This window comes from Haemaphysalis longicornis, unplaced genomic scaffold, assembly GCF_048455015.1.
Source record: "Haemaphysalis longicornis isolate Haplotype H1 unplaced genomic scaffold, Haemaphysalis longicornis Haplotype H1 scaffold_1, whole genome shotgun sequence".
NCBI lineage: Eukaryota > Metazoa > Arthropoda > Arachnida > Ixodida > Ixodidae > Haemaphysalis > Haemaphysalis longicornis.
The window spans coordinates 383,247,807-383,273,301 of record NW_027526203.1 but is presented as its reverse complement, the minus strand read 5'-3'; the positions used below and the strand labels follow the sequence as shown (position 1 = coordinate 383,273,301).

The 25,495-nt window shown below is 47.0% G+C and overlaps 1 protein-coding gene across 1 annotated transcript in view; it reads right to left on the bottom strand.

The window, feature by feature from the left end:
* Window positions 1-367: 367 nt before the first annotated feature.
* LOC144171958 (uncharacterized) overlaps window positions 368-25,495 on the bottom strand; it is a 45,625-nt gene continuing 20,497 nt past the window's right edge. The window contains exon 4 of the mRNA XM_077700999.1: window positions 368-424. Within this exon, the coding sequence (XP_077557125.1) occupies window positions 422-424 (3 nt within the window). The 3' untranslated portion in view covers window positions 368-421. The remainder of the gene's footprint in view (window positions 425-25,495) is intronic.

Here is a 25,495-nt window from a genome sequence, read left to right as displayed (position 1 = left end):
GAAACATGTCGGCTAGATCTGTGATAACCAATAAAAAAACGTATTAAGCTCAGCAATGGCCTATTTGAGATAAAACCAACTTCACCTAAGGCAGCCGAACATGGCATGTATACATAGCATGTATAGCAGACGAATATAGCATGTATAGGTGTGACAATGTCAAGTTATGTACGAAAAACAATGAAGGAAAATGTTCACACAAACTGTTAAAAATATTTCTTAGTAACAAAGTGTCCATTCATGCTGTTCATGGATTCCTAATTGAGGATGAGATAAATTAAAATGGCTGCTCTAGCGGGACGGATTTGACACATGGCAGGTGGAATACGTACCTGGATATCTGAGCCTGTCGAGAAGAGCCTAGTAGCCAGGTCTGCATTGATGGCTCGAATAAATTCTCGTGGCCGCCAGCTGGCATCGGTTACTGAAATAGAACTGTTGCTTGAGAAACTGCATTAAGCGCGAAAGCCGCGTCAAGCATCAGCGTTTCATGCTTGCATCTTTACACCTTTCTTCCGGTCTTGCTGACGGAACTAGCACTCAGGAGTTTATTTTGGTCCCCTAAAGCCTACATCAGCCTGAAATTTGTAGGTCTAAATGTACCAAGGGGGGTACGTTAGGCCTGCATTCTTGTTCTCAAAAAGTGGCGTGCACTGGGAACCTGAAAACAATGTTGCAGTCTTATTAAAGGGAGGTAGACTGCTTGCTTCTGAAATATTAGTTTATAGAACAGCCTACGAGCGGATCCTTCACGGGTCGCACGCAAATCCGTGTAATGAAATAAAAATAATCTCTTGAGGGACATTTCATTTAAGCTCGTATCCCTCTTTAGGAATCTACGTGCCAGAAATCCCGCAAGGCTCCACTATTTTTGTTATTGCAATTTTCACAAAATTCGTTCAAGCTGATAATCACGGTTCAGATTTATTTAGCAACAAATATTTTCCGTAGCACAGGTCTTAAGAGCTGGGAGTCAACAGAATTGGAGTGGGCGTATTTGTTGTCTAGATACGACGCTAAAAAGCAAAATGCTGATTTACCAAAACTTGTTGCTGAGCTAGTTGGTACACACTTAAAGAGACAAGAAAACGTGGCGCCAACTAGACGTCTTCTTCGTCCTTGTCTTCTTCGTCCACGTCTAGTTTGCGCCACGTTTTCTTCTCTCTTTAAAAATGCTGAACGTGTTCAGCCCGAACCGAAAGCCTTCTACATGTATAGGTTCAGCGCGGGTTCACTGCTCGTAACCAGTTCATGAAGAGAGTTCCACTTGTAACATAATAACACGCTCCCTTGTGGAAGATTCAGCCCGGCGCGCCTGAGATACGATCATTGCGACAAAAGTAGAAAATGTCGTGATTGATGAAGGGAAGCATACAATTCATTTGAATATACGGGAAACTTAGCTCGACACCAAATTTATAGCTTCATGCAAAAATGTAATACAGCGCCAGACCAATTTAGGCTTCCACTTTAACGTGCACCTAACTTCGCGTACATTCGCGTTTTTGTATTTTGCCCAAAAATAACTACTGCCCAACGGATGGCAATGGAGCCGCCCACGACGCAACCAACATCGAGGGGTGGCACCACCTGGGGTAGTTGACTATAGATAGGACCGGACGCTTGCATATTGCTTGCATTAACGCATTTTAAGCACCGCGTAAATTAATCTTCCATTGCGATACAATTTTATTTCAATAATTTATCTCTTATTGTGTAAGACGATCACGTGAAAAGCGTATGCTAGGCAGACTTAATAGTTGGCGCCGTTAAGCATATAAGAAACCCTTTTGATACGCTTCAAGTCTCCAGAAATAGCAGACGCACTAAAAACTCTTCAGGCACTTATCTATATTTACGTACTTTTAATGCGAAAGCATTGTTACTCTCCCTGACGACACTTATCAAAGCTTTTTGGCTGCTACGTCGTGTTTGCGTCCATTTCTTCGTATTCGTGTTTTTGTCTTTCTGCGCAAATTACTTTCAAAGGCAGGCTGGCAACAGTTCATGCCACAGCTTCCCAAAAATCAGTGTTCACCGTGGCTGTGGTGCATTTGTTCTACTCACACTAGACCAATTCTTATTCAGCAGCAGACAAAGTGTTGATGTAGTGTTGTGGTAGCGCACTCGGGTCATATTCTGGCGACTGGGGTTGGATGTCCGCGTCCGTGCGCATAGCATTTACAATCGCAAAAAATCCCACAGGCTCCGGCAAGATTCGAGCCTCTGTCTGGTAGACCAGACAGAGTTATTGTCAGTCGTATTACCCATTGGGCTACGACCGTGAGTTAATACCTGAGAGTCAAACGGCTTACTCCCTCGCCTGTAACGGTGCGGAGTACCTTGGGACCTCGCAATGTCCGTCCGCGTCCATCCGTGCGCACACCACCATAAAGCGAAAATCAAGCGAAATTCGATTTGAGCCGTGAGTTGCAGTTTCAATTAGAGAATAATCAAGGTGCAACTCACGGCTCAAATCGAACGACGGTCGGGGCGCGATTCGGATGCCACTCGGGGCGCAACTTGGATGTCATTTTGAGTACCCGTACTTCGCACCCTCGCCATGATCCACGGAGTGAAGATGCTGACATTTTTTATTGCAGTGATCCACACGGGCACGTTGACACAAGTTCCGACATTTTGTCTTTTTACTCTCTACTGGGGCGGCCATTCCCTGTTCCAGACAACGGCGGTTTTTCGCGCAGTGGGGCACTTAATGCTTTCACATTAGTAACTTTGCAGGAATCATAGCGGCGGCAGCAAAAATGTGAACACACGTTAAAGGGTACGCATCTCGCGCTTCTTTACAGACAATTCTTCAGACAAACAGATAGGATCGAGTAAATTGGGTCTGGTACTGCCGCAGGGGAGGCACCTAGGCCCAGTAGGAGGCATGGAATTTGTCCATTGGGAGATGATGCCAGGAGTGCAGGCCACATCGGCATAACATTTATTGGCGAAGATTTCCGCGTTCCGGTAGGGTCTGCACGGGAACAAGGAAGCCAAAGGGTGAGGACTCCGCTAGACAATATCGAATGAGGCTGCTACCTTGGGGTGATTACGGGGAAAGGCTATATGAAATCATGTTCTGCAGCTAGACAGAAATAATATAATTTTGGTGAAAACAACGACCTCTGTAACAACTACACCTCTTTACGTAAATCAAAGCCTTGCCCGAGCCCCGTATATCGGAGTGAGGGCCGCCTCGTTTAGTAACAATAATGCTACGTGTAGGGCTAGTTAATGTAGCATTCATTTTAATGGAAGTTACGCTGGGTATGCTCAGAAATACGGACACAGAACTCCTCCTAAAAAGAATCTCCTCCAAAAACCTCCTCCTGAAAATTAAAAAAAAAACTCATCCTAAAAAAATCGTTGAGGAAATCCAGAAAGGAAAGATACAATGCTAACGGCAGCATAGGGAAGCTTGCCTGTTCTGCAGCAAAGCTGTATATGGCTACTCCGGAAATTTTCTGCATCCGCGCGTGTACACAGTCGCACCTGCGGCGTACACGCACGAACTCTTTTAGAGCGGTGACACAACAGACGTTTTTGAGCGGGGCTGTTATAGGGTATAACCCGGTTTTTTCGTTTGGTGCTAACTTCGGCACACCTTCTCCGTTCGGTTACCTGTTCACCCACGGTGCCTCATATTTTGATACAAAATGGCCTATACTGCCCCTGCAAGTTGTCTTCCCAAAAATGCACTTCTGTTTAGTACTGAAGCCGACTTGAACGAGATCCGTGTAACCTGGGTTTTTCTAAGCTGGCTTTCCTACATTGCGAATTCCCACGACGCGCTTTCAGCTGTCGTTTGCGGCCAACCAACAAACCACAAACAGGTCCGCTGGTCATCCCCACTCACAGAATGGAATGGCACTGAATGTTTTAAATACGGGGTCGTGACTAAGGCGGATACGACGTGCCATGAGCAGCCGGCGCTTTCGGGAAACTCTTATGGCACCAACCTATACCAGCACTATATATATATATATATATATATATATATATATATATATATATATATATATATATATATATATATATATATATATATATATATATAGGTGTTGGCAGTCAAGACAACCTCGGAAAGCAAAGGGGAATGCGGTAGGTCATAGAAAGAGATGTAGAATTTTTTGAGCCAGAAAGAAAGTGGTGAAAAAATGCCCGCCGGGTGGGATCCGAACCCACGACCAAGTGCAGGAATAAAAAATACCTTAACATAAATACCCGAGAAAGTGGATCCCACCCGGCGGGCAATTTTTCACCACTTTCTTTCTGACTCAAAAAATTCTACATCTGTTCCTATGACGTACCGCATTCCCCGCTTTGCTTTCCGAGGTTTTCTTGACTGCCAATCCTTATTCTGTCTTAATTCCCATTTCTGATCGCTATATATATATATATATATATATATATATATATATATATATATATATATATATATATATATATAAGGTTAGTAGAGACAGAGACACACGAGAAGGACATTGGAAATAAAAATAAAAGTGTACTGACGTTTCAGGGAGAGGACTCCCTTTCGGGAGTCCTCTCCCTGAAACGTCAGTAAACTTTTATTTTTATTTTCAATGTCCTTCTCGCGTGTCTCTGTCTCTACTAACCTTATTTTTTCGCGCTCTGTGTGAGTTTTTGATTCCAGACTATATATATATATATATATATATATATATATATTGTAACGCTACAGAACTGGTTGAATGTCGTGCTCAGTAGATAGATGGCATTGGCTATATCAGAGGCAAATCCCACCGGCGGGAACACCGGGGCGACGAAGAGAAGAACGACGTGCTTTTTGTGAATTCAGGGCTCGAACACCACGCTCAGCGACGGTCCTAACTCAGGCTCTGGAAATAAACCTTCAGCTCACCCCCCTCTCCCCCCGAAAATGTCTGAACGTCATCGTAACAATATATATATATATATATATAGTGAGAAAATAATTATTATGGAATACTCAAAAATGCAAGGAAGCCCACACTCACGCGTAAATGGTCGAACACATGAGCGGAAAAGCCCGGGTCCCCGCACGCGTCTCCGCCCCGAGAGCCGGCTTGGCTGCCGGATGACCCGCCGCGTTCGCCGCTCCCGCGCGCAACCACCTGCTAAATGTTTCGCCACCCCGTGTCGGGAACTGGATTGCTCGGACACACATGGGTCGCACGCTTAAAACTTGAGGGTAGCGAAGCTGTACGCAATCTTCACGACCATCACGACGGTTTAAGTCCACGATTGCAGCCGATTTGGTTCTTCGCAGCCGCAACGACATTTACTCCATCATTGTTGCTATAAGAATGAGCTGCCTTCATTTTTTCGGAAGTGATAATCATTGAACATCACCTTGGAGGGGCGTACGCTATTACGTGTCTACCTGATTCCAAACAAGTGTTACGACGATTACGACGAGCGCTGAGTTCTTTTTTTACCAATCTTGGCCAATTTTCTTAAGTGGGTATGCTTGGCTTGACAAACGAACGCCGGTGGACGCCGGGCGTACGTCGCGACGTGCACACACGAGCGCTCGGCATTTTCTTTTTTTTAACTGCCGGGTAGTCACCGCATTGCACGCGCTCACGTGCGTGCGATCAGCATTTTCTTGGTAGTTTTAACTGCGGGCAGAAAAAATTACGATTTTCTAAACAGCTTCACTGCTAAAAAATCTTGTTGCAGGCGCAGTTGGTTCACGACAAGCACAAACAGGACACAGAGAGCTAATAGGCGACAGCGTAATGAGACCCTCCGTCCTCGTACGCGGCTCCCGTATGTGCTGCGTTGTGTCTTTCTGTCGTCGTCTATTTACGATGTAACGCCTTCTTAAATACCACTTCTGAATTTGCCCTTGGTACACGCTAATTAAAAAACCATGAATACGCAAACAACTTCCATGAGATTTTAGATGCGACGGCATCTCATTCACTCGCCTTGTTCCTCCATACGGCGTTGTCGTTGTCCGTCCACACCCCTCCCCCATTCTCCTCGCTGCGCGAGTTGCGCTCTCCGCCGCTCACCCCCTCTCCTCTCCGATAGCGAACACTCTCCCGCGAGGGGCATTGGATTGGATTGGCTTGGCTTGGATTGGATTGGATTTGGATTGGATTGGATTTTGATTGGATTGGATTGGATTTAAGTGGATTGTGTTGGATTGTGTTGAGGGATTGTGTTGAGTCATAGCCGCGCCACGTTGCGTCATAGCCGCGGCCGGGGGTTCACGGCACGTTTCACGCGATGGGAGAATCAACCTAACGGAAACAACAACGGAACCCCCTGTGCGTCGCATCTACACAGGGGTTCCCGCGAGGGGAGGTGGGAGTAATTTTTTTCGGCGCATACGACAGCATAAATGTTTCCTAAAAGATCCTTAGAAATGTCTGCAGAAGCGCGCAACCACAGTCGCATTGCTCGGAAATATATTGGCCGGCCCCCTCACGGGCCGGCCAGTTCGATACAAAGTAGAGTGAACTTTCACAAATAAGACAAAATTATAATTATCCGTCATTTATCTATACACAAGCATTGCAAAATCCCCGACCTCAAGGTGAGCTCGCCAGGATAGCGCAGAACCAAAATGTCGTTACGCACTCAGTCCTTTCGTTGATCCCGTCGCCACCTTTATAAAGCCGATGGGTATAGGGGGAAGAACTCCGTGTGGTACCAGGTCTGTCACTAGTAGAGATCCTTTTGGAGTAACTAGGATGTTTGAGGGCTGTAAATGGAGACTACACAGGTTAGTCCACAGAGCCAGACCCAAAAATGATTTTCTGCAGATAACAAAAATAGTTGCAGTCATGAAAATTGTTACACGTGAAATCTAAACCTTTTTAAAGCATATACAGAATACACTTCTGGAGGTAAATTTGCAAGGCAAGTAATTATTCTGATATTTCCACGAAGCCGACGCACAAGGCTTTGCGATGTGAGAGAACGCTTCACATTATGGGAGCAAAAGCCGACAGCGGTGGCGGTAATTTCAATTCGTCAATGCATTCGTAGCACAGAAGAAGCAGACACATTTAGGTGGATGCTGTTCACAAATATATTTTTAGATGACATGCTTAGCTAGACAGGATCGAGACAGCGTGTCGCTGGCAGTCTTGCCAACACCGATTCTGTTGCGAAGCCGGGCAGCGTTGTTTAAGTGGAACGTGGTTGGTGACGTGCCGGGGCAGCCATGAGGACGAAGTTGATGCAGAAAGAAAAAAACTTCATACACGTATTATTTACATTCTAGATCAGAGTGATCAGCCAGTGCGCTCCTGCGCACGCGAGATTAAAGAAGTACGTTGGATCCGTCCCCTTTCTCCCTTTCTAATATCTCTTGTGAGGAACGCACCAATCACAAAAGTCCATGGCACTGATGCTGACGTCCACACTCTCACACGGGGAGGGCACATTTCCCTCTCGCACAGGGGGACTACACGATGACACCATTGAGGTAATCTGTCTGGAGTCGAAGCCCTTCGGACCGCCTATGTTGAAGCGCCGGGAGGATACCTGGGATCCCCCTTGGTAATCTGGCGTTGTGCGGCTCGTTGGACAATGGCATCTACAACGTCGTCGGACACTCCGCAAAAGGGGAGGACAACGATGCGCGGCACGACACCCAAGAAGAACACAGGAACGCGCAGTTTTGCCACCACCTCCTTTGATCGCTTCCGGTCATTAAGGTGACATACTGGCGGTGGGCGCTTGGGTCCAGCAGCAGCACAGGTCACCTCCGCGCCATTGCACCCGGTCGACGACAGACTTGGGTGGTCGAACGGCGAGGACGGATTTCCCACAATTCCTACAACTCCATGCGCACGGCTGGCGCGCTGAACGAACTTCGTCGTCGTCTTCGGTCGGACCACCGCGGCATGCTGGAGAAGATTACACACTCACCATAATCGCGGAGAGAAACGACTTGCAAAGCTGCCTACGGCATCCCGTCCACCGCCGCACGCCGCACCGGGGATGACCGGCCGAACTAGGCGTTCCTAATGTTCCGATTGGATAGTCTGTGACGCGACGGTAATGTTATACAGGAGGTGTTCTTCGGGGTAACGTGAGATCCAGGTAGCTGCAACTGCATTCCAGCATGTGTTTGCGTGCCTCGTTGCCGTTTGTCGGCGCAGAGACGCTGCACTCCTAAATATTCGCGAATGTGCCCATTTTTTGCTCTTCCAACGTGGGTTAATCTTTTTCCTGGAACCTATAACTATATATAGTTAGCTGTGCAGTGCTGTGTGTTCTCACTGATGATATTTCAATACAGGACCACAAGGGAGGTACAATGCTACGATAAGTGCTCACGAACTCTGTGGTTTTCAGTTCAGTGGTAGCAAGGTGCTATGAGCTTTCTGAAATTGTATGAATGCATCGAATTCAAATACCACGTGTGATATTCTAGGCCTTCCTTGGGGTGTCTGCTGGTACAATGCAAGCCTTATTGAATAGAATGAATGAAGCCTCAGAATGCGGATTTAATTTTTAGCTGTGTGATCGTACAAGAGATATAGAATTTTCAGCCAAACAAACGTATTCGCGTGTTTAAACTGGGAAAATAATTTTGAAGATAGTTACAATTTTAGTGCTTGAACTGGGCACAGATATCATCATTGCATTGGAGTGAGTACTACTCACTTCATTGAATGAGTGATTGAAGCATTTCAAAGCACAAGTATCATAATCAATATACTCAAAAGGTATACAAATTCGTGGTAGTCATTTTGCGGTAGCGGTGTGACGTATGACAGTTACCTTTAGGCGACCGTGCAAGACTGGATGATTTCTTGTGTGAAGAAAGGCAAGGACATCCAAGAGCTGGCCCATTGCCATTCTGCCCCACTTTACGAGGGGTAACTTGTGCTCGCGAATCATGCTCATGTACTGCTCGAGGTTCCTGTCCTGTGGGTGCCAAATCACGTATACACTGCTAAGAGATGTCTTGCACGTCACCTGTAAAAATCCAGCCAGACGTAAGGTTCACGAAAGGCAGAGGCTTTTCGCCAAGTCAATTTGGCGCCACCGCTGTCTATAAGCGAAGAACAAATTACGAAATGTCCTGCGCGCACGATGCACAGCATCGTACATGGTGTGCCACCCGCTCGGGTCGCAGGGCAAGTAGGCAAGAGCTACTTAGCAATTTATACTTTGTTGTCAGGTCCGTGTGAAATTCGTTTAGGGACAAGAAGGGCGGTATAGATGAAACAGGAGCAGGAGGCGCACCATCACCGTGTTAGGGCATGCAAGAACGCAGAATTCTCAGCCGAATATAGAGGCATGCAGATCTTCGCCGACCTGTATTGTCTGGCCGAATAGCGTACGTTGGGGCCACAAAGGCCAGGGGCGAGTTAAATCTCCCCGGTATTCTTTTTTACTTCCAAGATCATTGGCGTCCCTTAGCCCTGGTAGCATAATTATTGCGTGCACAGCAGTTTTGATTTACGTGTCCGCACACTGAGCAAAAGAGAAACCTCAGCGCCTTAGTTTAGTTCCGTCCAGCTAATGAGCATGGACGCAACCCGAAGTTTGTGGCCGTGTGACTGCGTCGGAGAAGCACTGATACCAGCGATGGAAGCTGTGGAATTGGGAGGTCAGGGCAGGCTGGATACCACGGGGGGAAATGAGCATCTACAGCTTCCCCTTCCGCAAACATGCAGGCGTGCAGAGAACCACCCAGGAAAGCCTAGCACAGGACCGCCCCACATTCATACTGGGTGACTTCGACACGCCACACCAGATGTAGGGTAGAAGAACAACACCAGAAAGAGAAGCGATACTCAGTGTCCTAAACAAAGGCCACCCAGTTCTTAAAAAGCCCGCCACCACAACCAGAATTCGCGTCCAGAGACACCAATCGAGACCTCTCGCTTCACGTCTTGTGGCCAAATACTTAAACCAACCTTGCCTCACATGACAGTGTTATCCACCTAGTTTTTAAAAGCGGGTTGTACAAAACTAACGCCAGTGCAGCCCGCATTTACAACTGGGGCCGATTCCGACACGCCAGAATATCTTGGTAGGGATTCTCATGACACTCGTACGTGGGATGACTGAGTGCGGAGGTTATGATGCACACGCAAATGTTTGCAACAGCACACAAGACTGCCTGTGTAAATGCGAAAATTTTCATCTGGGAGGCCCGTCATAGACTCACCAGAAGGTGAGAAAAAAGGGAATTGCAAGCTCTACGAGAAAATACCACGGGAAACAAGCAGACAGTAGAATACGCAGCAGCGTTATGCATAGAAAATTTACTGAAGTCACGTGAAGGACCCCACTGCACTCTATTCACGAGGAAGACCGGGGCACCTGTTGTGTATCCTAATAGACCCGCTCAAAAGCAAGTGAAAATCGGACCGTAACATCACATGCACACTCAACGCATTAAGGGTGCTACAGGCTAGCTCCTGCGAGATCTGTAACAAATGCCTCTAGACGAAACGTAACTACTGCAGCCCACCATACCCTTGAAAGCTCGACAAACAAATACAGTTGCACGAACCGAAAGCAGCCATCACCGAAAGAAGAAGAGACAGCGTCACTGAACCAGACCAGGTCACTCACAAAAATCGAAAAATTAAATGACTGAGCCCTCAAAACTCTCACAGCCCATTTAAACCACTTGACGGAAAGATCCCAACTCAACAGAAGAACGCAGGAATCCGCAACATAACCAAACCAGGCAAGTCGCAGCGCACGGAAAACTTGCGGTAGATCTTTCTCATGTCGTGCATCTATAGGCAAGAGTAAGGAACTTATAGCAACAAAAATTTGCAAAAATTAGTAGACTCAGACCTCGAAACTATCACAGCACATTTAAACAATTTGACGGCTAGATTCCAGCACAACAGGAGACATAGTAAATTTGCATCATACCCAAACCACGCAAGTCACAGCGCACTGAAAACTTGAGGTAGATATTTTTCATGTGCTGCATAATGAAGGTTAAGGAACGTATACTCCAGTGGCTCCCAAAACACATTGACGAAACCCTGCAGGTGTCGGACTCAATTTTCGGTTTCAGAAGGCACGGGGAGACCGAAGATGCACTAATACATCTGAAGGAGAAGATGAGTGACGGCCCCGTGGGCTGTCGTCCCACTTAATATGAAGGGAGCATGAGACAAAGCGGCACAGGAGCGAATGTTGCGGAGCCTGTACAATACAGCATGCGGGGAGAGGCCATTCCATTCTGTACTACCTCCAGCTGCAAATCAATACTCAAAATCTAGGGCACCGCCTCTCTTCCCATCCCTATTGGCTGTCGGGGGACCCTCCAAGGCTCAGTGTTCTCTTCGTTCTCATCCAACACCGCAAACGTCAGCTTCCCGCTGTGGTTGAAGTCTATACCTGAGAGATGTCCTCAATGCAAACGACGTAACCCTATGGACGAGTTACGTCTACTGCGGGTCTGTAAGCCACTGGAACTCGCCGCCAATGTGGTCAACCAGTATGGGAAGGAATGTAGGCTGATCTGCTCTCAACAAAAATCCGAACTCCTTGTAATTAGGGGCGGCCACACAAACGATGAAAAACGAAAATCTGTAACCCTCGAAAAACAGGTGATCAAACCTTGCACAAGCTTCCGAATCCTAGGACATCTAATACAATCAGACACAAAGAACGTCCAAATGGCCAGCGGCTAACTAAAGGACCAGGACAGGCACTGTACATGAACAGCAGCGTTACTAACCTACACTGAAACATAAAAAAGAGAAACAAACTCTGTCACACAGGTTTTATTCCTCTGAAAAATAACGTACTCCGTGCCACCAGCAGTATTGAGAGAAACCTACAAATTCAACAGTACAATCAATCAATCAATCAATCAATCAATCAATCAATCAATCAATCAATCAATTAATCAATCAATCATTATTAGGCGTCAGCAGTACGGGTACCAAGGACACAGACAAAAAATAATAGATGGCTTGACGGGTTCTGTACTTGATTGTCCGGTACTTGCAGTGTTTGGATTAGAACAACAAATGCGGCATAGGTGAAGCAGATTCCCTCTGATGAAATCAACAAAAGAAGCCCTCGGCCTTTCAATGAGGCTGTCAAAAGAGCTATGAAGACAAAATGCAAGTTTCGTTAATTCGAAAGATTGCCCCATTAGAAATACCCTGACACTACTTTTAACGCAAACTCACTCAAATAAGCTGTGCAATGAGGAAAACAGAGAATAGACATGCGACTGACTAGCGATTTTTCCTCACTGAACCTATACACGTATTATGGTCAGTTTGTTGCCATTGGCTATGGCCGACAAAATCCAAAGCAAATTAAACACGTTAAGCAGGGATTATAAGCATGCAGAACGAGCTATTGGTGCTTAAATTTGGTGGGCACTTTTATAGCAGTAAGAACGTTGGACTAAGCAATGGAATTTACGAATGAAGACGTAGACATAGAAGCGCTAGTGCGTATGGCGCGCACTATGCTGACCGACGCTGCACAGCCGTGGAGCGCGTTGGGCTTCTCTGAAATGACACTGGCCAACTGGCATGAACGACACCGCCACTTACGTGACCATTCCTGTCAAGTCATACGCACATTTCACAAACGGTCACTAGCAAGCGTAACAATAAGCAAGGCACAAGTCCAGTTAGAAAAAAAAAACCGTCGTACAGTGGTTCTTCAGCGGTGTAGTTACGCCATCTATGAAGGGAGACGGTAACCAGGCTAAAGAAAAATATGTTTTTGCCGTGGGTGGTAGCTTTAGTCAGCATACTAACTTTAGTTTTATAAACCGGTCCTGTATACGTCATTGTCGACGTCACGAAACCCACGATGTGGCAGAAGAATTGAAATTTTGCCTTAAACTGTTTAATTTCTCAGTGAATAAAACATCGTTTGCTGCCGGGAAAGTGTTGAGGTCAGTAGAAAACGCCAAATCTCTCGAATAAAACAAACGTATGTTGTCTTCACGGCCCTTTCGAGTGTTTGATTGCGTAGCCTGTCCAACCAAAACGCTAGGCTCGCACAAACCTACACGGGTCGAAAGGTTATTTCCCAATTCCACTGGACTTCACTGGAGGCTGTCCCGCCAAAAGAAATGGCGCAGGAATGGCGGGAACCAGTAACACGCCATCCACTGACCAAGAACATGCATCCCGTCCACCATCAGGGTAGGCGAGGCGCTATAGCCGAAGCTGTGAACGACACCTTTGGATCCCTACGCACAGTAGCCTATACGTAGCAAGATAAGCCAAACTGTCCGTGTTGGCAGCAAAGACGGGCCTCTGCGGCGAGCCTCGACACCAGCAGAAAAACTATAGCAGCTTTGGCTCTAATCTAAATACAGGTGAAAGTCGATTTTAGACTTCCAAGAAGTATGGGGGAGTGTAGCGTGTGGCTGGGTGGAAAGGATAAAACACCACCTACTATGATGAAAGCCACCGCACGGGGACGTGAAGGTGCTGTAGGCAGTCACTCCCTTACTGGAGGGCAATTAGCAAGTTCCCCTCAAAGAACGAGATTTCGTCGATTAAGCAGCGGAAAACTCACCCAAACCTGCAGCACTTACGGTTAACGAAGAAATTACACAGCCGCCCACACTGTCGCGGAAGGTAACCCGAGTCCAAGACCCCGAGCCCTAGACGGATCAACCGTACTGCTTTACTATTCGATGGAACAGTCACCAATGATAATGATTTCTGTCGCGTGCTTACACCCACTGACTCTTCGACCGCCTTTTCTACATCTTCCCGCGAGCCCAAGAAACAGCTGATTCCAGCAGGTGTGATTCCAACGGCTGATTCCAGCTGGACGATTTATCACGTGACCTGTTGATAGCAGCACCGCGCAATCTCTAGGCTCACTGTGAGTGCCGCGATTCAACGATATCACTCGTCCCAGTTTCCAATGCATTGGTGGAGCGTTTTCGTCGTGCCCTGCCAGGATGTCGCCGACCTTGAGCTGCACTGGAGCAGCCGGGGAACGGCTGTGAGCTTTCGCAGCAACAGCAACTGCTTCTGCATCTTCGCCACAACTCCGCCGTCAGCCTTTGATGGCAGCGTGCTCGCCGTTGTAGATCGGCTGAGGTTGAAGACGTTTCGGACGCACTTAGCTCTTGTGGTATGGAAAGCGCACGCTTGCCTATCAGGAAGTTGGAAGCTATAAGGGGCACTACTTCGTCGGGGTTGTCTTCAATATGTCTTAGAGGTTGGATTTTAAATTAATAGCGCCTCCCACTTCGCAAAGGGTGATGGACGGAGCTTAGTGCGTAAAGCTGCTGCGCCATAGGAAATGCTTTAGTACGTCGTCGTTGGGGAGAATGAGACGTTTCCACGCGACACCCCACCAAGGTGCTCGCTCAATAGTCCCCGATACATGGAAACGAAGAGGGCAGGTCGAGTCGACTGGCGGGTTTAGCTTACCTCGACCCTTCCAGCATATACATAAACTCCATCCAAAGAGTTGAACTGAGAGGGCCGGTGGGACTACCCGGAAAAGATGCCATTCTGCTCTTCGCGGCCCGCCGATTCAGATCAACGTGCGAGACAACCTACCCCCTCCCTGCGAGTCGAACGGACTCGCCCCGACGGCTTTCGGACTCACCCCATCCGCCAATACATGCGTGCGTTCAGTAAAAAAAAAAAAAAAAAAAAAAGATTTTATTTCCTCAGAAGTACGAGGAGGCAGGCTGGGACTAAAGGCTACAAAGCCTTACAGAGGCCCCAGCCCCCTTTGGTACAGTACAATGATGAGGCAGAATCAAACAAGCTAGAAATTCTAATGTGAGTTACAAAAATACAAACAACATGTAGATCACAAGATATTACAGAACAATATGGGAGAGGTACAGTAACGTACATTAGAGTACAAAAGAGTAAAGTAAAACAAAATACAAGTGGACAATCAGAGTAGAACTATGATTGAGTTTTAAAGATAAACACAACTACAAAACCTGCGCATTAAACAGGTCGAGACGACATCCACAGCTATAGCCATTGAAGCAGATATTCTGATTTAAGAGGTATTCTAGCGCCTGTGTTTTAAATATGTTTCTACTGTATTTGAAGTCAATGTGGTCTCCAACTTTGTTGAGTATGTCGGTGCGTTGAAACAGAGAAGACTGCCTGCCGTAGTTTGTTCGAAGTTTCGGTGTATGTATTTTGGCACACCTAAGAGGGTATATACTGCTATTGCCGTTATGTTTGCCATGGAGATTTTCTTTGTGTATAGCTTGTAAAAGCTTCATATAATAAATTTGGTCAGCCTTAAGCATACTATACTGAACAAATAGTGGACCCGTTCTCAAGTCGGCATAGTGCCCGTGAAAATTGGCAAATAGACGGAGAACTCTTTTCTGTAAGACGATCAGCCGTTTGTAATTTGTTTTGTTTGTTGTTCCCCACACTAATATCCCGTAGCAAAGCCTAGAATAGACAAGAGTGTTATAAAGCTGTGTTTTCAACCAAAGCGGTATTAAGTCTCTCAATATGTAGAGAACGCGAATATTTTTCGAAATTTTATTGCCTAAGTGTTCTATATGAGGATGCCAAGATAATTCTTCATGAAACCACACTCCTAAGAACTTCTGTTCGTTGACTTGGTTGATCATATTGCCCCGATATTCAATATGAATGCCTTGATCTATCTTCTTATTAATTGGTCTAAAAATCATGTAGGTAGTCTTCGATGCGTTTAGCTGTAAGTTATTTTCGTGTAACCACTTTGACAACATTTCTAAATATCTATTTACTTCATACTGGAGTTCTCTTATACTGCTACCGGAGAAAAATATGTTCGTGTCATCTGCATACATGGCTATCTGGGGTGTACAAGGTATGTTTGGAATATCATTCACATATATTAAGAATAACAACGGTCCCAGCTTTGACCCTTGCGGAACACCGTGTTCTATTGCAATAACTCCGATGAAATACCGTTAAATTCGACAAATTGCTCCCTATTACTTAAATAGCTCCTTAATAGGTCAACCGCTATTCCGCGTATTCCTAATTTTTTTAGTTTTATTAGCAATATTTCATGATTGATAGAGTCAAATGCTTTTTGTAGGTCCACGAATAACCCGAGTGTAAATTTCTTTCCCTCTATATTTTCTATTATACTGTCCTTAATATTAAGCAGAGCTTCCTGCGTTGACTTGTTTTTTTGAAAGCCCTACTGATACGGTGAAATGACCTTGTGTGTGTTGAAAAAGTTTGTTAGTCTATTATGTATTACATCTTCAAATATTTTTGAAAAGTCAGTCAACACAGAGATTGGCCTGTAATTGGACAACTGGTCATCGCCACCTCCTTTGTGAATTGGCCATACTCGTGCTACTTTCAATTTTTGAGGAAAAACTCCAGTAGATAATGTCAAATTAATAATAAAAGCTAAAACTTCACTAATTTCAGAAGCAATGTGTTTCTGAAATTAGTGACCGTTAGTGACAGAAACCGTTTTTAGCCCGTTCTACATGGAGCGAATTTCGCCTGCGAATCCGCTGGAATGAACATTCGCACTTGCGAAGTTCGCAATGCCTGGAATTGTCGTCTACATGGGGCCTGCGAACGCCGCGATTTTCGCATTTCAGATGCGCCTTGTTTGCAGACTGAATTAAGTTTGTGTCATTTTACTTTCTTGGCAAGTTGTTTGTGCCTGGTTTGCGGTAAATAAAAGTTTATTTGCGGTTTTATATAAGAATCGCCAATTCTTTATCAATATACGCACACACAGTAAAGAAGACAAACGTTTTGGTGTGCCCGCGCTTTTGTCGCACTCATACAAGCAACGCCATCTGGTTTCCAAGCGTGCAAGTGGTGCCGAGCTGTGCTCCTATTGGCCGCAGGTCCGGCCCCTCTACGCCGCACACGCCGCACGAGCGGCGTTTGCTCGACCGCTTCAAATGTTTGGCACTTTGCCGCAGCAACGAAAAAATGTGGTTTTGCCGCACGAGCGGCGCCGCATCAGCGAATTCGCAGGCGAAATCGCTCCATGTAGTACGGGCTTTTCTCCGCTCAAATTTCACCCGTCGGGTTGATGTAAACGGGGCTAAAAATGAACTTCCTCTGCACGTTGAGCCCGGTCACGCACTCATGAAGAGCTGACGCAGCCGCTCTAAACGCCCGAGCAGAACGGTGAAAGGACCCATGACTAAAACAGCGCAAGGGACAGGACAAGAAAGGCTGACAAGTACGGGCGCTGATTGACGACTAAATTTTATTAAAAGAAGCAGCGAAATATATAAAAAGCAAGAGCACAAGCAAAACAAGAAAGGTAAACAAAGGTTACAAAGACATTACTAAACAGTGGTGTCACCCACCGCAGCCACGCCGCCTCAATAACTTATCTCTTAGCACGCAGTGCGATTGGTGGCATGCTTCCACACGAGTCCATCATATAGATTGTGAATGCCTCCGCTACCTCACGTGTGCGTTGTTCCGGGTACCTGGTCACAATCAAGGCGCGGTTGATTGATTGATTGTAGGGTTTAACGCGCCGACGCAACGCAAGCGATGAGGCGCACCGTAGTGGAGGGCTCTGGATGAATTTTGGCCACCTGGGGACCTGTAATGTGCGCCGAAATCTCGCACACGGGCGTTTTTGCTTTTCGCCTCCACCAGAAAAGCGGCCGCCGCGGGCGGGAATCGAACCCGTGACCTCGTGATCAGCACCACAACGCCTTAGCCACTGAGTTACCGCGGTGGGTAATCTAGGCGTGGTCGAACTTAGGCGAGCAGCCATGTTTTCCGCAATGAGTAGCGAGGTTGCTCCACTGGAACGTCTTGAGCGAATTAGCGTGCTCGCGTAGGCGATCGTTGATGCAACGCCCAGTCTGACGTAGGACTTCCCGAAGGGCAATGGGACGTTGTACACCACAGAGAGACTGCAATCCGTGTAGGGGCATTTATGCTTGACGTTGCAACGTCCCAAGCTACGGCCGTCACTGTTGACCTTTCTGCAGAGTTTGGAAAGGCATTGGGGTGGAAAAACCACTCTGACGCCGGCCTTCCTTTCAGTTTTGTGGGGCACCCATTGCAAGTGCGGGATGACGGCGAGTCTTTTTTTGACGGCGGGATTTCTCAGGCCTACCTTCACGGATTTTTTTCAAAAAAAATTCATACGAGGCTTTTGAACAACCGTTCGGGGAAGCCCGCCCCTTTGAACGGTGAGTCTTGTGCTTTGAAGCTCTCTGATACAAGGTGGTGGCAACTTCTGTGTAGGGCATTCCGCAAGGCGCCTTAAGGGATTCCGCGCTTAACCACTTTTGAGTGAGCCCATGAAAATGGTAGCAGGATCTTCTGATCCTGCTATTTCGCTGCTTCTTTCAATAAAATTTAGTCGTCAGTCAGCGCCCGTCCTTGTTAGCCTTTCTCGTCCTGTCGCTTGCGCTGTTTTAATCATGGATCCTTACCGACTGGCCCAGCTTCGCACTCTCTCTTGTTCAAGGTGAAAAAGGACAACGTTGTCAGAGCAGATAATGTTTGGTATGCCACGCAGTGAAATGAACCGACGGAAGGGTGGTAGTGTGATGGCCGCTGTCATGTCCGCAATCAGCTCCAAATGTATGGCTTGATGACAGCGCAAGAAAACAATACAATGTAGGGCTTCGTTGCAGCAGCTTTTCCGCTCACGTAGAGGGGTCCAGAGATGTCCAGCCCGACCACAGAGAACAGGTTTGTTTACGTGATTCTGTTGCTTGGCAGTGGAGCCAACGGTGCTGTTTGTGCGGTTAGCCTTCGGCGTCTGCATGACAGGCATCGTGCCAAAACCTTTTGACTTCCTTCAGTCCTCTAACAACCCAAAATCGCCCTCGCATCTCAGTAAGCGTGGCTACTCCTGCATGAAAAGTGCGGTGATGGGCTGCCAGCATGATGAGTGAGGTAAACCTGTTCCCAGTAGGCAGCAGAATCTGGTGCTCCACGTCGATGCTGGCATAAAGTTGGTGTAATCGGTCTCCTACCCTTATTAGGTCTTCGGCATCCGCAAATGGTAAAACTTGAAGCACGGGTAAACATGATGGAGCGGGCTCGCCAGCGGAGAGGGATCGTGTTTCCATGCTGAAAGACTCCATCTGGACGTGAGGCAGCCACTGACGTTTAGCTTGCGTTATTTCTGTTGCCGTGAGGGGGCCGTTTACTGATGACCTGCGTCGCCGGGCATTTTGCACGAACCGTAGAATCCAGGCAGCGACTCGCAAAAGCCGTCTGGGGGTGCTGTAGTTCTCTACCGTCAGTAGCTCTTTGTGACTCGACCTTGCAAGGGCATCACCAGCATGGCTTCGCTGATCGACTACCTTCGTAAGCCCTGTGGTGTCGCCACGAGCAGCGGTATGCGAGCCCTACGCACTTGAACTACCTGCTGGAGCAGCCCTTTCCCGACGCGAACCTGTGAGCTCCCACGCCGGCTATATTATTCAGCTGCTCACTGCCCTCAATGGAAAGATCGCCGAGACAGGATGAAGACGTGCACCCGTAAAATTTTGTCGACCGTCTCTCGGGAATTTCTAATTAGAAATGCCTACCCAGCCTAACACTACCGTTCGAGTCGCCGGCGAAGGCGATGGGGCAACAAATCCCGTCCCAGATACAACTGTGTGGTGCGTCGGGTGGCCACGGGCATGCATCACGGCATAGGACATTCGCGCTCATCAAGGTTCAGATTCCAGCGTCCTCGAAAAATTTACACGACTGGAAAGAAAGACTGAGAAGTTTAAGTACATATTAACGTATTTGATCGGTGATGCCAGACGATCCATCGAGGGGATCCGTCTCGCGGATGCGAACTACGACCTCGCGCTGAGCACCCTCGTTCAACGATTTGGCCGGCCATACGTGTTCATCAACGAGCATATCGACCAACTCCTGGCATCGAGACCGATACGAAGTTCAGTGGATATTGAGAGGCTCCGTCTAATGTACAACACGGTACCATTTTGTATCAGCACCCTGGAAGCACTGAGAGCTCCGTGAGAGCAACACGCCGTGGTCCTCAACCATATACTCCTGCGATGCCTGCTTGACGACTTGAATCTGATGTATTGGCAGAAGGTTAGGTTAATGAGGCGGGCCAAGGATTGATGGATGAATTCACGATGCACCAATGTCGAGCTTGCCAAGTGAAAGAGATGTTCGAATTCCTAAGAATCAAAATCAAAATACGCGAGGGAAAGAGGCAAGGACCGCCCCCGTCGGAGGAAACTTGTCGATCAGTCCAGAAAGCCTACTTGAACTCTCCGGGCCAACTAGAGGTATCCGTCCCCTCAGCATTGGCCTTGACCGCAGAGTTTGATTCCTCAGCCACACCGGCTTGCCCTTTGCTTGACAGCCGTGGTCACAAGGGGACGTACTGCCGGGTCAACCTGTCGGTGACCGAGAAAAGGATGCAAGTGGTGAATGGTTGCTACTGATCTCGCGCAACTGAATGCCTCGTCAATGTGGAAATCCCGCAACCTGACCTGTAGCACCCACAATGGGCGTCACCGAGCCGCTCTGTGCGACCTCTTCCATACGGCTGACCGCAACATGACCACATCAACGCCAAGGTATAAGCCGGAGAGAGGGCACCTAGTGTTGTGATTGCTGCGAGCGGACACTTCGGAGACGCAACATCCATGCTACTTCAGACGCCTCGTGCCTGCGCAGTGCACAGCGACGCCTTTTAGTGGAAGGGCTCCTGGACACCGGAAACCAGCGTACTTTCATTCGCCAGGATGTGTTTATGACCCTGAAATGCACTGTTGCCGGTACGGAATATCTGTCTCTAGGGACATTCGGCAGCGCGATGTCGTGCAATATTCGGTGCCAAGCGAATCGAGGTGACGCTACACGGGCATTCTCGTGGAAAATCGGTCATGTTCGAAGCTTTAGAGGTGCCTAAGATTTGGTCCGTTACTAGTCCGCCACTAGACAGCATCACAGTCGACATCCCGGGTTTCGTGGAAGGTAGTGCGAGTCGAGGACCCAGAGCCCTAGACCTAGCAACTGCGCTTTATTTGTCGATTTAACAGAAACCAATTGTAGTTATCTCGTGCCAGGTGTTGACCTGACGACTCGCCACATTCCTTTTCTACGCCCACAACTAGCGAAGACCCAGAAGACCACGCTCAGACTCATCCTAACCAACATATATCCCCAGCACGAATACACTTGCTGTTTCCCAATCAACATGGGCATAATGCTAATTATCTGAGTAACCCCCCCCCCGCTCCTAACTACCATGAGCAGTGGGAGAGGCTGCTGTCCAGCTGCTGCTTGTGCGATCAGCTCCTGCTGATTGAGCCAGGATGACACGCGGCTACCTGCAAGAAGGGCCCACTTCCACAACACCCTGCCCAGTAAAGATGTCTTACTCTCTCGCGGCACATGTTCGATTTCGACTTAGCTTTAACCTATACATGCGAAGTGTATTGCTGTGAACCCTTGCCGAATTTCACGCGCAAATTGTTTCATGCCAAGTTCAGGTTATAAGGTTTGTCTTAGCATTTGAAAAACTATCGTCAGTAATCACTGTATTTTGTTATTCACAGTTCAAATTGCTGTCAACTTTTGTTTCAATGCAACACTACCGCCAAGAGTGTCTCGGTTTACGATAGCGAGTTTGTTCCGTCTGGCTACAGAGCATACAGAAATGACCGTGGTAGTAAAAGGGGCCGCTGTTTGTGTACTTTTTGAAGAAAACCTAAAAATATCTAGAATGGCAGATATACCAGAAGTAGAAGGTATTTTTTGTGAAGCTTACCGCAACGAAGTACGTTACATTATAGGAAGTCTTTATAGGCCCCCAGATGCTGCTATTGATGTGCTGAATGAATTGCAAAATTATTTGAATTTGAATGGGAAGCATAATGGCCGGAATATAATAACATAAGATTTTAATTTGCCTAATGTAGATTGGAAAATCTTTTCCTCGAAGAAGCATGACCATTCGAGTGAAGCCATGGTTGATGTTTTAGGGGTCGCGAATACCCTTAGAGGCTCTGGGTGTCGGCGTCTCATATCGTCGTATCATGTCATCGTTTATGTGGTCACGGCACTAAAACACCGGAACACGCGTTTTCACCTCGCACTAGAACGTAACGGGTACTAAAAGAGCACACCGGGACACTCGTTATTCAACGCCTCGCACGAAAATGCTTCGTGGTACAAGCAAAGCCGTACAACTCTATCTCCCAACAGTTTCATCTCAATGGGCCAAAACGCCAAGGCACCAAAAATACACTTATACACTGCATGCTTCGCCCCTCCCCAGGTTTCAGGTTAGTAGAGATGGCCCGGTATTTTTGGTTACAGTCTTGACGCCCGTAAGTTAGTTGAAGGCTACGCAAGAATGCAGGGTACCTATCCGTCAATCCTTCATCTTTTATTCGTTAACCAGGCAATTACTGCTCAAGCAAGAATTGAGATATTTCCTGGAATTTACCATCATCGCGCTGTGTTATTAACTCTGAGTGGCACCTTTTTCGACCAGCAACTAACCTCGCTAATGTTCCCTAATTTTGGTCGTGCAGATGACACTGCTATTATAAATCTGCTTTCATTCAACTTTGACGACTTTTCGAATAATGAAACTGACATAAAAAAATTATGGAACTGGTTTAAGGACATTGTAACAAAATCCATAGAATCATCACGCCCAAAACTTGAATGGCGGAACTGTTGTAGGTGAGCATTGCCGGACACAGTTAAGTTTCAGTATCACTGTTTATTTGCATAGTTGCGGTGCGAGTAATCGTCGCTGTATGCATCGAAGAGGTCGCCGTCTTCTTCGCGGTGAGTGGTGGATGCAAAGACATCCTAAGCATTGCAGATTTCCACTAGCTCTTCCTCATCGACTCGAGGCAGCGGTGGCGGGATCTTCAAGTCGTCTCAGGAAGGATTGGAACGCTCGTAGCCATGTCCCGAATTATTCAAAATGGTTTCTTGACAATGCGGCAGCCACGGTGACCTCTCCCAAGCAGGGGGTCTCTTCCTTTTTAGCAATAGGTGCCGGACAGCGCCCAGAGGGCGACACGGAGCCCGCGACACCCAGCGCCTCCTTCGGCAGATATGCGCAACACTGGGTCGGTCCCCGCAAGCCGTTACGTTCCTGGCTGGGGAGTGCTCCTCTTTTTGTAGCGCGGATGAAACATATTAGTTTCCCCTTTTGGGTTTAAAACGAAGTAAGAGATTGTACAGTAATCCTGCCACATATAGTGCAGGTGAATGGAGAAGGATTTATCCTGTTGCATTCGCGTATGGGAAGGCATATAAAGGCTGCATAGGCGTGATGCCCCTGAAGAGAAACGCTTGTACAGCCTGCCTGCGGGCAAAACTTTCTCGAGACCACCATGTTTCCCTTCAAAAGAAAACGTAATTGATATTGTTCAATCCACCAAATAGGAGGCTTTGTCAGCAAATATATCAGACGTTGCGCGATGTTTCCACGCGAGGTATTCCATCCATGTGCATTTGCGACTGCAGAACTACTAAATGGACCCCGTACATGGGTGTTACATATGGGTATTTGATCCGAATGTGATGCTCCATACATGTAACAGTATGAAATTCACATTTGTTTGTGCATAGCGAAAGTTCTGTCGCTAATAAGGGCCCGCTCCGCCAAGAAACTTTTGGGATTCCACGTGTAGCCGAGTACGCCGGCTGTATAAAAACACGCCCCAAGAAAGGAACTCTTCAGGAGAAGGTTCTCACAAGCAATTCCATTGGGCGAGGAGGGGGAAGCAGAACATCTAAAGGCGTATCGGCATAAATTACGGAATATTCATATTCGGGTATTTTTTTCTCTCCACGCCAACGGGTCCGACGTGACTCCTCTTAGAAAGAAATACTAGTAGCGCATTTATTACCGCCAATACCTTTGCAGCAAAAGTCAAGGGAGAAACATTTAGTTCCCTGAGGACACCCCTCACTGGTCCGGAGTGACCGCAATCACAATGGATGAGATAAATAAAGTTTGTCCTCCTCCTCCTCCTACTCCCCGAGCGCGAAAATTTTGTCCTGCGTTCATATATTTCCAACTTTTGTTGCAGAACGTCTTATTTCTATTTTTCTTTGCTTTTGAGTGCCTTAGAAACAATTTCATTTCTTCTTTTGCAAGAAGAGGCGGTGATTTTATGCAATCCAATAGCTAGCGAAACATTTGAGAACGTTAACGCCTATAAGTGTCCGCCCCTGATGTGTTTATATGTATTTAATACGGCGACATAACCACGTGAAATATTACATGAAGCAGAGTAGAACCGCTGTGTGATAACCTACGCTGCTACAGCTGTGTTTGGGGGCCCTCTTTGTTACCAAATTTAATGCGCACTTATGTGTATTTACCACCTGCTAACCAGCCTACTAACAAGCTGCTCGTACACCACGGCAGCATGTAATCCGCTCGCTTAGTGTGGGCTTTTCAAGATTCAGTAACTACACTTCGTATCTGCGAAAAAAAGTGAGCAGACAAATCTGCGGGAGAATGCAAAACCTCGAACGCACGCTTCCCAGTTGCGTCAACCACGGCTCGGCAGCAAGGCGACAACATTTTATCGGCGCCCGTTTTATTTGGAGGCTTCCCCCTACTATAATAAATTTCTGCATGACTTCGTTTCACTATGTAGTAGATATACACGCAAATAACGTTATGACACACGTTTTTGCAAAGTTGCGTTCACGGGCGCTGAAGGCAGTGTGCGCGGCGGGACCGACCCAGAGTTGCGCGAATCTGCCGCGGCTGGCGCTGCGCTCCCCCGGCAAACTTCGCTGTCCGGAGCCTATGGCGCTAGAATTTTTTTTTTTTTTTTTTGCATGTGCGGTAGCGCTTGACGACAGCGCTGGAACTTTCTTTTCACTAAAGACACTGCCCTAGCCAGGGACTCGGCGGTCGCCGCGAGGCACGCGTGCGCACGTCGTTTTGGCAGGCCTGCGCACGGCGAACCTACGGTCAGTAATTGCAGCTACGCTGGGTGATTTCAAGAGGGATGGTACAGGTGTGCCCGGTCGACATCTTTATTTTGACGAAAATTTTATATATATAGCGCCTTGTGCACAGGCAGAAACATATGCGAGTTATTTTGTGAGGAAAAAGTTTTTCCCTTCCTCAAAAAAAAAATCACAAATTTGCTTGTCACTGGCGCGTTTAGCGGCTCACGGAAAATTTCAAACTTCTACCACTGTAAAACAAAATCTACTGGAGCTATCACCCTAGTTCATTTTGTGTGAAAACTGCGTACTCTCAAATGATTTAACGTATTCGTGTTTGGCGTGCGAAGCGAATTTTTGATAAAATTTCTCAACTGGCAATTTAAAAAAAATGGCCAAAAGTGAAGCTTTTTTTCCCTGCATCTATGCAAGCTAGGTAGTTCACAATTTTTAGTGTTATTCTTCTATCCTTGCTCAATCTCCGAGCCGATTTTAGTTTATGTGGTAAAGACGGTTCAATTTCAAAAAAGCACTCTACTGCAGCTAGGTAGCGCATTTTGGTATATCTTGAAAGCCAATTAAAAAAAGGCCATCTGTTTTTTCAAGCTTTCAGAAATTAAAGCCGAAGT